Source organism: Monodon monoceros, unplaced genomic scaffold, assembly GCF_005190385.1.
Source record: "Monodon monoceros isolate NGI ecotype Baffin Bay Population unplaced genomic scaffold, NGI_Narwhal_1 Super_Scaffold_3, whole genome shotgun sequence".
Taxonomy (NCBI): Eukaryota; Metazoa; Chordata; class Mammalia; order Artiodactyla; family Monodontidae; genus Monodon; species Monodon monoceros.
The window spans coordinates 74,870,565-74,887,780 of record NW_021703780.1 but is presented as its reverse complement, the minus strand read 5'-3'; the positions used below and the strand labels follow the sequence as shown (position 1 = coordinate 74,887,780).

Genomic DNA, 17,216 nt, shown 5'->3' with positions numbered 1-17,216 from the left:
ACAGGATACTTTTTGTTTAAGCCACACACAGAAGGTAAGGAATCCATTCTGGGAGGAATCTGTGGTCATTTTCATAACATTTACATAACTAATATCAAATATTAAGCGGCTGACACTTGACAAAAAGCTGGATCATTATGACCTGTCATTCACCATTCATAGGTCTATTTTAAGAAAGTGAGCTATGCCCTGCCCACCTTTGGAGTGACTTGTCAAGGTTCACATCGGGTAACTGTAAACTTTCTCATGGTGCTGCAGGGGCTTGATCAGCTCTTCTGGAGGGTCCTTCGTGGTACGCATTTCTAAGACAGATATTATTTCATAACAGCCTCTTAGGTCAAAGGATTGACACGTGGAGTAGTCACCAGGGACCTCAAAAATAAAACAATAATAATAAGAGCAACCTCACCACCTCTTTACTGCAGCCTGGCGATCATTCATTGTCTTCACACCACACGAGAGGACGGCTTTTCACCACGACCCGTGTTGTGATGCATTCCTTTATGATTTCATGCAAAGCCTGCTGGAATGGTCAACCTGCCAAGCTTTCCATTTCTCCTCTCCAGTCTCCAGAAAGGGCTGAACAGCATATGCCACTCACTTGATCCTGTAATACCTTGGCCAACCTGCACAACACAGCCAGACGCAACCTCGCCATAGAATACTCAGTCCGCCCAGGAAATACACCCCTAACTGATTAGAAAGGTGGAACTCTCACAGCATCATGGCGACAGACTGCACAAAAGCAAGGAACTCTGGCAAGCCTCTAGCACAGGGTCGATGACACTACTGACATTTGGGGCCAGATCATTCTTTCTTGTGACTTTGACTTGATTCTAATTACTTTAAATGGAAATAGCCACATATAACCAGTGGCGACAGGATTGACTGGGCGGTACAACCCTGAAAACTGTAAAGGACCCCAAATTCATGGAGCTTTATTATTTTATTTACAACCATGTGAGGCTTCTGAAATCAAAACCCCACATCAAAAGTAAAGAAATGTCTTTCCTGTAACTGCCTCCCTTATTAAGTGCCATGAGGTTGCTTAGCTTTTAAGACCTGGAAAAGACAGCAAGGGTAGCAGGCACTAAGGGCTACTTAGCCAACAGCCATGCCCCCTGCTATTTCTGCCTACATCCTCATTGGTCTAAGCCAATCATGCTAATCCCATTTCTCTCACCAGTGATTGGATGAAGACTGAACACATGATTCATTTCTGACCAATGAGGTAAGAGCGTTGATAGACCAAGGGTGGGGTGCTTTGAGGAGCATTTTACTTGCTCTTAAATACACACACAAGAAAAAGATATTTTCTCTTCTTTCTCTGGACTTTATACCTCAGCATTTGACCTCTGGAACTGCTGAAGTCGTATTAAAGCCATGAGGAAAGTGATTCTAAGTACAAAGCCTAACAGCTAAGAATGGTAAAGTATAAACAACATAGAGTATACCTTAAAGATGGCAGAGGCCTTCCCTGGTGGCGCAGTGGTTGCGAGTCCGCCTGCCGATGCAGGGGACAAGGGTTCGTGCCCCGGTCTGGGAAGATCCCACATGCCGCGGAGCGGCTTGGCCCGTGCATCATGGCCGCTGGGCCTGTGCGTCCGGAGCCTGTGCTTCGCAACGGGAGAAGCCCCAACAGTGAGAGGCCCGTGCACCGTAAAAAAAAAAAGATGGCAGAGTACGAAGACACTACCTGGCACTGCCCTGTCTGTAGAGGGCTATGTAAGATATAAATTGCCCTCGTTATTATTATTATAAGACAGGAGAGTCCGAAGGTCTTTCCCAGAGGCTAAAACACGATCGCTGATACAAAAACAAATCCTTATACTCAAACGTGCACCTGGAAGTGACCTCGGTGTGAAGTCGGAAGAAAAATCCTGGTAATACTGCCAGCCAAGAATACTCATGACAAAAGAAGCTAAGCTTGACTAGTTCCTGCTGGTACAGCAGGTGCATGGTCCAACTGGCCGTAAGTGTTGAAACTTCCTTTTCACACCCTAGTGGATGGTGAGAGAAAGGGCAATCTTTACACAAAAAGAATGTTATAAAGATAGCTCATTAGGACGTGGTGTAAGAATATAAAAGCCACAGGACATTCAAAAAGTGTCAAAATCACTTCCCAAGAGGAAATTGTGTACTATGCACTTCACAACAGTGAGGAGAAAATACCTCCCATTATCACAGTGAGCCCCAGGAGCAGAAACACACCACAAATGGCTTCTCTCTCATCTTTGAAGGTACTCGTCAAACAGCCTAGTTACTACAGGCTCATATTTCATTTTCCTGCTAAAGTTTCAACAACCAATCGATACCAAATGTACTAATGACATGCATGCCCAGCTAAAAGGAAGAACGCTATTCTAACCCTCGGAACTAGAGGGAAGGGTGGGACAGAGATAAACTGCTTCCAGGAGGGAAACGGGCCAACAATAATTGGGGCAGAGCAACTAAATGATACCTTTGGGAGCAGCAAATTTTTATGCAGCTTCAAGAAGGAGCTTGTTTTCCTCCCAGGCAATGGTCATCAAACTGGGAGAACGTGGATTAACATAAACAGGAAATTTGGATCAAGTGGCTTCCCAAACTCAGAGAAGATCTCAAGGTCAACTAAATTCAGTAAGTGGGCCACAGAGCGTAATGCACACCTTAAAACACCCCACAGTCCACACTTTCACTCTCTGAAATTCCCTCCATCATGATAAGCAGGGATGATAGGTGAAACATTTAACAAATCAGGGGCAATAAACACTGACAATGGATGATGGAGGACGGGTGTTCAATCCCAAAGGTCCCAGAACAGGAGGAGTGGCTGAGGCAGCGATGAAGGGAAAATTCAGGGGGACTGGGCCAGTGTGTATTTAAGATTTTTAATAATCTATGTGACTGTACCAGAACCAGGACATACAATGAGCTATACTTTTAAAATTACGACACTAAATATTTTCCATAATTTTTAAGCCAATTCAAGAAACTCTATATACCCTTCTGGATTTTTTCACATCAGAGATACAGGTTGATTGCATGGCATATAAGAGGTTTTCAAGCCTTCCAAGATGGTGATAATATCTGGTAGAGAAGACGACTCATTTTGCCATACTGGAATGCCAGCTGTACAAATGCTGACTTTTTAAGAAAAAATTTTTTTCTTAAACTGACTTTTTATAAAATCTTAAATATGTAATTAATAGGAAACTTAACACACCAAAACAGAAAACTAGCATGGCCTGTCATATATTAGGGGTACCAAGAAATAATGAAAGTCACAGGATCAAATTCTAAGATACTCTCCCAGCTGAAGGCTCTAGGCAAGACCCGTCTCTTTTAAAAAGTGTTGCTGGCAAGTGACAGACAAGTGTTAAAAGACCTATTAGCACCAAATTGTGAGTTTCTCCTTGATAAAGAACTCAAGAAGAAATGACTTTATTATGCTAAAGTCAAGTTCTTATACCACAGTAAAGTTATTTTTCACATGAAAAAATCACATTTAATATTACACTCAGGGAAAACATTATTATACACTGTAGTACTATCAAAGAAAAGCAAGGATTCCTAAAGTTATCAGAAAGCATTTGTTGAGAAGGCAAGGTTCTACGTTATACACCTACCACTGATTTGTTTTTCAATGTAAACAAGGTCTTTATTACATGATAGAAAATGGGGTTTAATATAAATGAAACAGAGTACAGTTACATTTTAATAGCTAGAAAGACAACCAAGAAGATACACTATCCTTAATGCTATTGGTCTCAAATAGGGTCATGGGAAATTACCAGCTGAGAGGTGGAGGCGAGGTTAATTTCAGAATCACTTAACTAATCTTTGAAAGCCAACATCACCACTTTACACAGTTATCAGACTAGTAATACTCATGGTGGACTGACCACAACAGGACCACATATGAGTTAAGACTTTTGCTCAGTTACACTTGATCCTGTGAACTGAGTTCCCGACTATACTTAAACAAACAGAATAGCCTATCTTTAAGCACACATTAGACACTTATTCCAGCCACGTAATGGCAATACTAAAAGTTCAAAAGCCAGTGAAATCCAGTAAGTTTTCCCTTACTTTTGTATTGCTACCAGGCTCACCCAACCAAGACAAGAGACAAGATAAGGAATAAGAGTATAGTTCAACTTAATAATTACAAAAAGGGAAAAGCCAATAAAATGTTATTCAGCATGATATATATGAATGATATTTTATTTGCCAAAAAAATTCCATATAACTGAGCTTAACAATATGCAAAGGGAATGACAGAATGTTCCTCTGTTTTATATTGTTAGAGAGTGGGTTTTATGAACTAAATCAGATATAATAAATGAGTACATTTTGTTAGGTTACAAATGAAGATAAGTAGCCTTTAAGTAAATCACAGAGAACACTGCAAATCATTGCTCTCCAATTATTAGGCACGTATAAAGCTAGGTATATTTTTCCTTTGAACATTTAAATCAATCATGTCCCTCCACTAACCCATACTCACCCCACCCCTGCCCTAAAGAAACTAGTTTTAAAGGAGAGACTATCATCCTTTCAAATTTATGACCAGGAAAAAAGATGTCTGACTTTGATCCATCACAGATACGAAAAATATATACTTATAGATAACTCTCTGTATGCCTTCTGTAGACCCACAAAATTTATAGATTTCTAAATATTAAGATTTATGTTATATCAAAGCAAATATTGACCTTACCTCTGTCTGGGTCGATATTTACTGCTTTGCTCGATAAATCTTGCTGTTCATTTTCAAACTGAGTCAATATCAGTTCATTAATTTCTGCATGATTCATATCAGCATTTTATGAAATTTGAAATGCCAGTGAAAATGTTTCACCTAAAAAATTTAGATATAGCCAATTAAAGAGACAAAAAGCCTTTTGCTTTCCTTCTGGCCTTCCTTGTAGTTTTTTTTTTGTTTGTTTTGTTTTGTTTTTTTTGTTTTTGCGGTACGCGGGCTTCTCACTGTTGTGGCCTCTCCCGTTGCGGAGCACAGGCTCCGGACGCACAGACCCAGCGGCCATGGCTCACGGGCCCACCTGCTCCACGGCATGTGGGATCTTCCCGGACCGGGGCACGAACCCGTGTCCCCTGCATCGGCAGGCGGACTCTCAACCACTAAGCCAGCAGGGAAGCCCATGTAGTTCTTTTTTTTCTTCTTTTTCTTCTTCTTTCTCTCCCCTCATAATTGTTACAAAGACAACTGCCTAAATTTGATACAATTCATTCATCTATTATAAAATAAAAGGATTCTTTTAGGAAATATTATGAATATACTGGTATAAGAAATTAAAATATTCTAGATAAAATTCTATAAGATACTAACAATATTACAGAAATATAAATTTTAAAAAAGCAGTGTCCCTCATTTCTCAGTGATAATCACAATTAACTTTTGTGTATAGTCTCTAAACTTCTCAGTTCTATTTCTTGATTGGAACTTATTACCCAAATTATTTTTATATATCTTGTCGCTCAACCTATTTCATTTTGGTAGACGTTTACTAACCATTTCATAAGAATGTACTAAAATTACCCAAGTCCCTACTGATGGTTAGCTGTTACACTCACAACGCCACACTGGGGATATGTACAAGTATTTCTAAAAGACAAATTCCTAGAAGCAGAAGTGCTGGATCAAAGACTATCAATATTTAACATTTTCACAGATATTGCCCAAGAGCCCTTGAAAAAGGCTGCATCAACCCACTACCTTCAGAGCCAATTTAAAACCCAAACACTTAGCCTTCGATTTACTCATGTTTTAAGCTCCTCATCATAGCAACAATTTAAACTGTTAACGCTGTTACATAGCACTTGATACCAACCCAGCACTGAACAATATTTCATCTTCCTAATATGCTTTTTCCAAGGGTCACAAGGACCCTAAAGAATTTACTGATGTCCTCTTATAACGTACAATAGCGTCCATTAGCTTTACAAATACTTGTGAAACCATCTCCAGAGAGAAGATGCTAAGAAACTTTAGAACTCAAGTAGCAAGGATTAGAACAAGGTTAAAAAAAGAAAGAAAAAAAGAAAAAGAAAAAGAACACATCTCTGAGACGCTAGAGTAATTTCATTCAAACAATGGAGCAAAAAAAAGCCAAACTTTGCATTGAAAAATGATCGCGGTACCTTAAGCATATGGCACCACATTTTTCTCTTTTATACATAAAGTCCTGATTAGTGTGTGACCATATGTGTTTTTTCTCACCCAATCTATCCTTGTAATCACAGATCAAGTGTAAAAGAAAAAAAAAGAATACCTATAGGAAGAAACAGCTTGTCCTACAATGTATTCCCTACCTTGAAGGCCCTCCTATTCCAAAACATTTAGGTAGGAACAGGGAGATACAAAGATTAATTACAGATAAAGGTTCTGCTCAAGGAGCATAAAGTTTTAAGGGTGTAAGAAATATGAGCAAAACACTATGCCATGTCTTAATAGGTTCAAGTCCAAATTTTTTATCTTTATAACCAGCCCACCATTCTTCATTTACTCATTTTAAATTAAATGCAATGCCATCTTCAGTCATCCTGGGGGTCATCCCAGATAATTCATTTTGCTTTCTCTTCCATATAGTAATGATAATGAATTCCCATGGGCTCTTTCATCTCTCAAATTCCTGATGATACAACCTCATTGCTTCTCATAGTTTCTCACACTGCCCTCTTCCCCTCCTGACCAGTCCTTACCCCTACAACTCGTGCTGTGACTCAAACATAAAAGCAAATTAGTCCATTTCTAGCATGATATCCTTAAATGACTCCCTGCCACCCTCAGAAAGGTGTTCTAAGTCACTAGTAGAATTCTGTTAAGACGCTTTCTGATCCACCTCCAATACTCTGCATTATTCCCTTAACTTGCTTCACGCTACCACATGCTCCAGACCTACTGAGCTGCTTCCAGCTTCCCAGTCACGGCCACGACATTGAATGTCTTCAGGCCATTGCATGTCCTGGCAAACACCTGCCCATCTTTAGTGGTAGCTGGCAGTAGCAATTCTGAGGAGTTTCTCTGGCCCATCCCATTATACCACAACACCTGGCACACAGTAAGCAATTAATAAGTATCTTGAACAAAGAAATAAATAACTTCTACTTAAAAACTGTAAACAGAATAACAGGGAATTGTACACAAGATAGAAATTAATTGTAAAAAATAGAGAGGAAACTGATGAGTTAAGACAGTGCGGTCGGGTAGAGATACCTTTGACCTGGGACTTAGGAGAATGAATCTCAAAAGTGTGGTCCCATCAGACCAGAAGGTCTCTATCGCAAAGGGAATGTCTCTGGGGAAATGATTCCCTTAAGAGATTTCGTAGGAGGCATTAGGAGAGGGGCAAATAATATGACAATATTAACATTAAGGTTCTATAGTGCCTTCCACTTTTCTAATGACAAAAGCAGACTTTGGCAGGCATCTGTATTTTGCTTTACCTTATATAGACATTATTAAAAATAGGCATGGAAATATTATTTTAGGAATTTTATTTTTTTATGCAGCGGGTTCTTACTAGTTATCCATTTTATACATATTAGTGTATATATGTCAATCCCAGTCTCCCAATTCATCCCACCACCATCACCCCCACCCCTGCCACTTTCCCCCCTTGGTGGAATTTACTTATATCTTAAGTTCACCAGGGGAGCTCCTTACTTAAAAGGATCCAGTGGTGAAACCTTTTGTAAATCACCCACTGATTTATCTGGATTTCATGGCAGGATCCCCTTAGTGAGTTCCCAAGCACAGACTCTGGCATGAATTCATTTATCCATCCATCTATTCACCCACTTAAAAAATATGCACCAAATATCTACAAAATGAGATATTCTGGTACAAAGCAGGAAAAACAAGGAATTATAAGCTATAATCTTTGTCCTCAAAAACTCTACATTTAGCTGGGGAAATTACACACACACACACACACACAAGCATGTTATAATACATGATGTTCATGTGAATAGTGTAATGCAGTGGCATATAATGAAGAGCCATACCAGGTGATTACACATATTACTGCTAATCCTCAAAGCCATCCTACAAGGTATGTCCTTTTACCTCCATTTTACAGCTGAGCAAGTCATCAAACCCCAGGACAATTAGAAAGGACATTAGAGATCTCTTCCCACAATTTCCTGGCCACAAAAGGAATGCCTCTTAGAATAATCCTGCTTGACCCAGTGCAACAGCAGACACTTCATACAAAGAACTTTGGTCATGGCATGTCTCAATTTTGAAGTCCTCTAACAGTGAGAAATATCCCCCTTCTTGTGTAGAATCTGTCTACACAAGAAAAACATGAGATATACATTATTAAAAGTGCAGAAAATCAAACAGGGTAAGCTAAAAAGGGGTGGGAGGAGAAACCACCACCTGTTTTTCCCCAAGTCTTTGAGGGGGAGGAGAGAAAACAGGTTTATAAAAATGCCTCAAAAAGGCCATATATGACAAACCCACAGCAAGCATCATAGTCAATGGTGAAAAACTGAAAGCATTTCACTAAGATCAGGAACAAGACAAGGACGTGTCCACTCTTGCCACTCTTATTCAACACAGTTTCGGAAGTCCTAGTCACCGCAATCAGAGAAGAGAAAGAAATAAAAGGAATACAAATTGGAAAAGAAGAAGTAAAACTGCCAGTGTTTGCTGATGACATGATACTATACATAGAAAATCCTAAAAATGCCACAAGAACTAATCAATGAATTTGGTAAGGTCACAGGATACAAAATTAATGCACAGAAATCTCTGGCATTCCTATACACCAACAATGAAAAATCAGAAAGAGAAGTTAAGGAAACAGTCCCATAAACCATCACAACAAAAAGAATAAAATACCTAGGAATAAACCTGCCTAAGGACGCAAAAGACTTGTACTAAGAAAACTATAAAACACTGATGAAAGAAATCAAAGATGACATAAACAGATGGAGAAATATACCATGTTCTTGGATTGGAAGAATCAATATTGTGAAAATGACTATACTACCCAAAGCAATCTACAGATTCAATGCAATCCCTATCAAACTACCACTGGCATTCTTCACAGAATTAGAACAAAACATTTTACAATTCGTATGGAAACACAAAAGACCCCGAATAGCCAAAGCAATCTTGAGAAAGAAAAACGGAGCTGGAGGAATCAGGGTCCCTGACTTCAGACTATACTACAAAGCTACAGTAATCAAGACAGTATGGTACTGGCACAAAAACAGAAATATAGATCAACGGTACAGGATAGAATGCCCAGAGATAAACCCACGCACATTCGGGCACCTAATTTACGACAAGGGAGGCAAGAACGTACAAGTGAGAAAGGAGAGCCTCTTCAATAAGTGGTGCTGGGAAAACTGGACAGCTACATGTAAAAGAATGAAATTGGAACACTACCTAACACCATACACAAAAATAAACTCAATATGGATTAAAGACCTAAATGTAAGACCAGACAGTATCAAACTGTTAGACTAGGAAAACACAAGAAAAACACACTTTGACATAAACCACAGCAAGATCTTTTTTGACCCACCTCCTAGAGTAATGGAAATAAAAACAAAAATAAACAAATGGGACTTAAAAGCTTTTGCACAGCAAAGGAAACCATAAACAAGACGAAAACACAACCCTCAGAATGGGAGAAAATATTTGCAAATGAATCAATGGACAAAGGATTAATCTCCAAAATATACAAGAAGCTCATGCAGCTCAATATAAAAAAAACAAACAACCCAATCCAGAAATGGGCAGAAGACCTAAATAGACATTTCTCCAAAGATATACAGACTGCCAACAAACACATGAAAGGATGCTCAACATCACTAATCATTTAGAGAAATGCAAATCAAAACTACAATGAGGTATCACCTCACTCCAGTCAGAATGACTATTATCAAAAAATCTAGAAACAATAAATGCTGGAAAGGGTGTGGTGAAAAGGGAACCCTCTTGCACTATTGGTGGGAATGTAAACGGATACAATCACAGTGGAAAACAGTATGGAGGTTCCTTAAAAAACTAAAAATAGAACTACCATATGACCCAGCAATCCCACTACTGGGCATATACCCTGAGAAAACCATAATTCAAAAAGAGACATGTACCACAATGTTCACTGCAGCACTATTTACTATAGCCAGGACATGGAAGCGACCTAAATGTCCATCAACAGATGAATGGATAAAGAAGACGTGGCACATATATACAATGGAATATTACTCAGCCATAAAAGGAAACGAAACTGAGTTATTTGTAGTGAGGTACATGGACCTAGAGTCTGTCATACAGAGTGAAGCAAGTCAGAAAGACAAAAACAAATACCATATTCTACTGCACATATATGGAATCTAAGAAAAAAAATGGTACTGATGAACCTAGTTTCAGGGCAGGAATAAAGATGTAGACATAGAGAATGGACTTGAGGACATGGGGTGGGAGGGGGAAGCTGGGGTGAAGTGAGAGTACCATCCACATATACACACTACCGAATGTAAAACAGTTAGCTAGTGGGAAACAGCCGCATAGCACAAGGAGATCAGCTCAGTGCTTTGTGACAACCTAGAGGGGTGGGATAGGGAGGGTGGGAGGGAGGCTCAAGAGGGAGGGGATATGGGGACATATGTATGCATACGGCTGATTCAATTTATTGTACAACAGAAACTGACACAGTACTGTGAAGCAATTATACTCCAATAAAGATCTATTAAAAAAAAAGCCTCAAATTTCCACTTGAACTTGCTCCCAATTTGTTTCCCATTTCCCTTTCTGGCAACAATGACCTACCTAGCATGTGTTACATTTTGTGTAATAATTACGGAAGTTCTGGGCAAACTCCAAAATTCATGGGCTGTCATCACCTCAAGTAACACAGAAAAAATATTTGTATCTTAGTCAAGAAAACGAACAGAAGAGAAACTGTTGTAATATTGCCAACGAGATACTCTCAAAACTATTGCTTTTATTTTTTTTCTGTGTAGTTCTCCATGAAGCACATCAAAGGTCTTTCCCCGCTTTTCCCTATTCTTGGTATAAGGCAAATAAATCCAAAGATATACAGCAATCTTGAAATTACACTGCTATTATTAACAGTTAATAATAATAATCTTACATTTAAGTTCTGCTTCATATCTCTTATGCGTGATATTTTCAAGTTGAACTCAGATATTATGAGCACTCCTTTTTAGAGTAGAAAAAACAGAGAACCAGAGAGAAAACCTATCCTCAGATGAGCACAATGGGACGAAAACACCTGTCTCCAGACTCCTCAGTAAACAGTACTGTATCCTAAAGCTGTAGGTGTTCACAATGGCGTCATTTGATAAGCCTATGAAAGTAAAGTTGTTTGGCATTTCAAATATAAATAGGATGTAGACATTATCCAAGGTGATGCAGTGAAACTGAAATAACTCGGCTAGTCCTAAAGGGATAAGTTACACTAATATCAATGAAATGCTATCATGACAATATCCTTAAAACAAGTTCTCCACAGCTCAAATACTTATGCAACTCTCCGCAAGTGACCAGGTGGGATGCCACCAGATTATCAGACCAGCATCATTCACCAAAACCCACCCTGTACCCAAAGGCAACCTAATGATTAGGACACCAGAATCCAGGGGCCCCTGGACCACCAACACCCACTCCTCTCTCCCCGTTCCACCTCCTGAAGCACATCACTCCCTCATCTTCGTCCCTCCCAGTACTTTCCAAGAGTGGGACCACCAGAATCACTATGGATGCTACCTAGAACATTTGCTGGGGGTATTTCAGCTCAAGGGAAATGCAAGGCCAGAAAAAACAGAGACATGTTCCAAATCTCTGAAGAGTTTGGTTTATGAGTCAGGCTACCATCTGCTCAATAACCCAGGCTGTATCAGTGTGATCAGGAGTTGCAAACCTTCTCTGTGAAGGGCCAGATAGTAATATTCTAGGCTTCCTGGTCAAAGGTCTATGTGGCCACTACTCAACTCTAACATGAGTCGTAACATGAAAGTAGCCATCAACAAGTGCCAAACGTGGTTGTGTTCCAATAAAACTTTACTCACAAAAACAGGTGTTGGTTTGTAGTCTGCCAAGCCCTGAACTTAAGGATAGTTTTTGCTTAACCCTCATTCCCACATCTCAAATGGGCAATTCTTGTGAATTACGGCTGACAGAATTTAGCTAGTTAGCTCGAAGCATTACCTAGGGATCACCCACTGTCAATCATAGCACCCAACCGAGAATTCCAATAACAACAATATCAACAGTAGCAAAAGTACTGATAGTGTCAAAAACAGCAAGAAGTAGTATTAGATACATTATACCAGGGATTTGTTAAATTTTTCACACACATCATCTCATTTCATTCCCATTAACATCTCTATGAGGGAAGTTCTATTAATCATTCCTATTTCAAAGATGGGGAGACTGAGGCTCCAAGCAGTTAAATGCCAACATCATAAAGATATTAAGAGATAAGGCTTAGATTTGAACCATAGTCTATGTGACTTCAAAATTCACACTCTCACACATAATACCCCCCAAAGCACCAATGCCCTTATCTTAGGAGGAACTAAGACAAACTTGTGAATTAGAGTCATGAGATTAAAACCTGGACCATTAAACCAATCTTTCAGAAGTGGCCTGCTTCACCTCCGCTAAATCTAAAACCATTCGCCTCTGCAAATAATGACCTTTCTTTTGGCAGTCCAACTTTCCAAGCAAGATTTATACCTAGAGGTAATACCTGCAGCTCATAGTTCAACATCTGGTACCCTGTGGTTTTAAGGCCCTTGTCTGAAGTACCAAAGGTGACAGGCAACAACTCTTACTCCTTCCTGCCCTTTCTTTGTCTATTTACCAAATGCTAAGGAGTGTCTCTAAAGGATCCCAAGTGTTCTTGACATGAGAACCAATATTTCACCACTTTGCTGAAAATAACCACTGATACCATGGAATTTTCAGGAAAATGTTTAAAGTATAGGACTATAAACCATCAATCGATACCTCTCTCATACTTTTCTTCTCCTTTTACTTTTATTTTTTTCCATTACACCTAGCAAGTTACTCCACTGGTTCTTCCAAGCCAGTCTATATAGCCTTCTGGGGGATTCTTCAAATGACTGTCTTCTCCTGATTCCACAAAAAAAAAAAAAACCACAACTAAGACAGAGGTTGACAAACTATGGCCTGTGGACCCTATCCAACCGGCCGCCAATTTTAGTACAACCTGAAAAGAATGGTTTCTCTATTTTTAAATGGTTGAGGGGAAAAAAAGTCTAAAATATAAGATTTCCTGACACATGAAAATTATAATAAATTCAAATTTCCTTGTTCATAAATCAATTTTTATCAGAACACAGACAGCTCGTCCATCTACCTATGGCTGCTTTTGCACTATAAGGCAGACTTGAGTAGCTGCAACAGAGACCATATGTCCTGCAAAGCCCAAGATATTTACGACTGGGATCTTTATGGAAGAGCATGCCAACCCGCTGAAGATGAACTAGTAGCCCTTCTACTGACAGAAACAGTTCCCAAATCCAGACACAATGCATTTCAGAAATACAAAATGGAGACTCATTAAGTCCACCAGAGTTAAGAATATCAACAAATGCTCCATCCCAAAGATTGCACTAATTATGTCCATTCTTAACTAAGTAATGGGAACATTTTTAGGCCCTTCATTCCTTCACTGCCATTTGCAATTGTAGATGCTGATGGGATATAACTTCCAATTTCCCAACAGCATTATTATTCGAAATTGATGAACTGTGAATAGCAGGCCACTTTATGCCTCTTCCTAACTGATATCAGAGCCACAGAGTACAAAACAATAAATTTTCTTTGGGTTTCTTGGCAAGAAGCTATATATATGTAATTTCGGTCTTCATCTCCCAATTTCCTTCATTTATCAGGAATGGTGACAAAAAGGCTCTAATTAGATAATTCTGATCACAAGGAAGGGTGTGTGATGGAAGACTTCAGAACCACTATCTGTTCCTTGCAAAACAAAACAGATAGACTATTCTCCCTGTAGGGGCAGGAGATTTATCAATAGACAAAAGGATGCAAAAAGTCAATAGATAAGGTGTAATTAAAGATCAGGCCTATAAATTTTACACTGACATGAATTTAACAGGATTTGCAGGTGGCAACTCAGGGTTTAAAACCAGAGTTATCATTATGAAAATAATACCTTTCAGTTCTGTATGTAACAACATTGCATAATGCACAGATTTATTATCAAGACTAATACTCCATGCCTCCAAGCACTTTCATACAAAAATTTGAATTATTCAGTGCTAGAGTGATTTCCAAAGTGGTCTGTCTTCCTCAAGCATTCCTCCTTAATTAGCTGCACTACATTTTCCATGTATTTTTGTGCACCAAAATCTCTTTTAGAAATAACAATCCACCTATCTTATTTTTGATAGTTGTTAGAAGCATAAGCCAGAAAGGCCTGTATATTCTTGCAGATCTTCTTCTTTTTTTTTTTTTTTTTGCCCCTTCAGATGTAAGAAAATTATTTCCAATGTAGCATTCAACATAGTTTTAACAATGCTCTCTCTCTTCACTTGCTCAAAGGCGAAATGTGAAAAAAAAAAAATGAAACAAACTACAGAAACACCATAGAGGGCTGAAATACATTCAACTAACAAGATTTGATTTGAAAATAAAGTTGCGTTTCTTAGATTAAAGCATAATAGGTCATTTTGATATGTGACGCGCTGTAATATTTAGCAGCTTTTAGCAGCTGAAGACTAGGCTTATATTTTCTGCTCTCTGAAATCACAGCCACTGGGACGAGACAAGAAAAGGCCGCGTCTTTCGGAAAATTACAAGTTTGGTACAATAACTCATTAACAAGTAAAGTTCAGAAATTAAATGCAATTTGAGGGGAAAACAGCAGGTTGAGAAAACAGGTGGGAGAGATAAATTAAAGTACTTATCACCTTGAAGAAAAACAGGCTTGAATATTTCAACTTTTAGTGAACTACAAAAGGTTTGAACAAACAGAAATCAGGCGTGAAAATGATTAAAAGTGTGCTTTCGAGTGAATTTAATGGGATGTGAACTGGCCTGTATGATCGCGGTGGGAACCAGTCAACTCACCCGAGTAGGCCCAGTACGGGTCGCCGGAAGCCTTGCGCCTGCGGATCTGCGCCGAGCTGCCCTGTCTGTTCTCGTGCAGGGCCCCCATGTAGCCTTCTGTCAACGCTGCAAGACAGGAGAGCCGCGGTGAGTCAAAATCATCACCCCGCTGGACACAGGGTGGGTGTCAAACGCACATAGCCCAGTGACCGCCTAGAAGCACAGACCTTGGGGCTAACTGAAGAGAACCTCCTGATTTTACAGAAAAACAGCTACAGAAGAACCTAGAGAGATTACCAGGATTATTATTAATACTAGTAATAGCTTACAATGAGCCTTCTCTCTGCGCCATGAACTCAAGATGCACTAAACACTTTACACACATTATTTAATTCCCAACGAACCACCAGGCAGTAGATACAATGTCTCAATAACGGGTCCATTCAGATAAGCAAACTGAAGCTTAGACAGTTGAGTAACTTAGGCTTGCCCAAGGTCATACAACTGTAGGCCTAGAACCCACGGTTCTGGTTCCAACTATATGCGTAAGCCTATGTCCTAGGTGCACAGGGCCTCTAGCCTTATTTGATCTTCATCGGGCAAGGGCTCATTCCATCTCTTTTACAGATGGAGGAATGAAGGCTCAGAGACACTAAGTAACCAGTCCCAGGTCACACAGCTAAGTATGCAGATCAAGGAACCGAATACAAGCACGCCTGCCACAAATCTCAGGCCTCTGCCATCCAAACACATCACAGTTTGAGGCCTGGAAGACACCCCATGGTGTGAACCAGTCCTCCACATACTTTGGACCCAAGATAGTCACCTGTTATATCTGAAGATATGAAGCTTGAAACCCTCCAAGGCCAGCAATGTTCAGAAAAGAAATACTGCTTAATGATGTACTTCTTTGAAAACGCAGAATGAATCCAATCTCCTACCCCAATATGGAGAGCTTCCATCTGCCTGCTACAGTGTTCAAAGCCCTCCGCTCCCAGCTACTTCATGGATGCAAATTTCTTTTGTGGTGAGCCCACACCTGAATGCACTGATGTGTAAGAAGACAAGTATCACAGGTGCCCAGAATCCAAAATGAATTGGAACTGCACTTCAAACAATACATCCCAGCTGTCTGTGTTAATATTTAAATGCACCCAAACAAAATCAAGTGTGCCTTTGAAAAGCAAGAAAAATGGTTAGAGGAACTGTATATTCATATTCAGTTTAAGACTAAGATGGCACCAGGAAAGCACAATACATTATTCCAAATTAGTCAGAGTAGTGATAATAATAATCATCTCACCATGATGGCATTAGCTTTGTTGACAACGTGATGGGTCATGAAGAAAAATTAGGAAACATGTAAAGTACTTTATGCTTGCACGTTCATTGCAAAGACTGGCTTTAAAAGAAACAATGCTTGAACAAAGCTACTCCACAGAGATGAGCCCTTTAGAGGGAAATGGGAATCTTGTAAAATCCAAACACACATTACCAAAGTAAACCTGGTGTCATCTATGCATGCTCTTTGGTCCTGAATGACAAAGTCAAAACCTAAGTTACTAACCATTTTTAAAGTAAGATGAAGGTTTAGATACATATGGTCCAATTCATCCTATACTCTTGCAGATGAGCCATTCAGAGCTTCAGGAAGTTGACCATTCTAAGCTTCTACGGATCAAAAATAAAATTTCCCATCTCCTAGTCTCCTCAACTATTTTTTCCTCCACTAAAGCATACTAAATAAACAATTGCTCGGCTTCCTTGTCTGTTCACAGTAATTTGTGTTACCTTCATAATGATTCTATGAGGCTGGTATTTTTAACTCCATTTTACAGACAAGGAAACTGAGGCTCAACCACATACCCACTAAAAAGTTTCCTAATTGTTCGACTGATTTATTTTCTATGCATATGGGAAACATCTTACGTACCTGTCTTCTATGCTTCTTAGAGCTAATTCGCTCTGAATAATCACTCACAAACAATCCTTCCTCCTTGTATCAAGACTGAGTAAAAAACCGTGTCCCCATTCCCACACATACGACTGGGGCCAGGGACACAGTTTACAGTGATTCACTTGGCTTAAGTCAAACAAGGCCCACCCTTGGACCTGGCAAGGACGGGGGCAA

The 17,216-nt window shown here is 39.5% G+C and overlaps 1 protein-coding gene across 5 annotated transcripts in view; it reads right to left on the bottom strand.

Annotated features, from left to right (window-relative positions):
* Positions 1-17,216, bottom strand: part of PTPRG (protein tyrosine phosphatase receptor type G) — a 730,377-nt gene that overhangs the window by 538,188 nt on the left and 174,973 nt on the right. For all 5 annotated transcript variants that reach the window (XM_029242114.1, XM_029242111.1, XM_029242113.1 and 2 more), the window contains one exon: positions 15,107-15,211. In XM_029242114.1, coding sequence (XP_029097947.1) covers positions 15,107-15,211 — 105 coding nt within the window. The remainder of the gene's footprint in view (positions 1-15,106; positions 15,212-17,216) is intronic.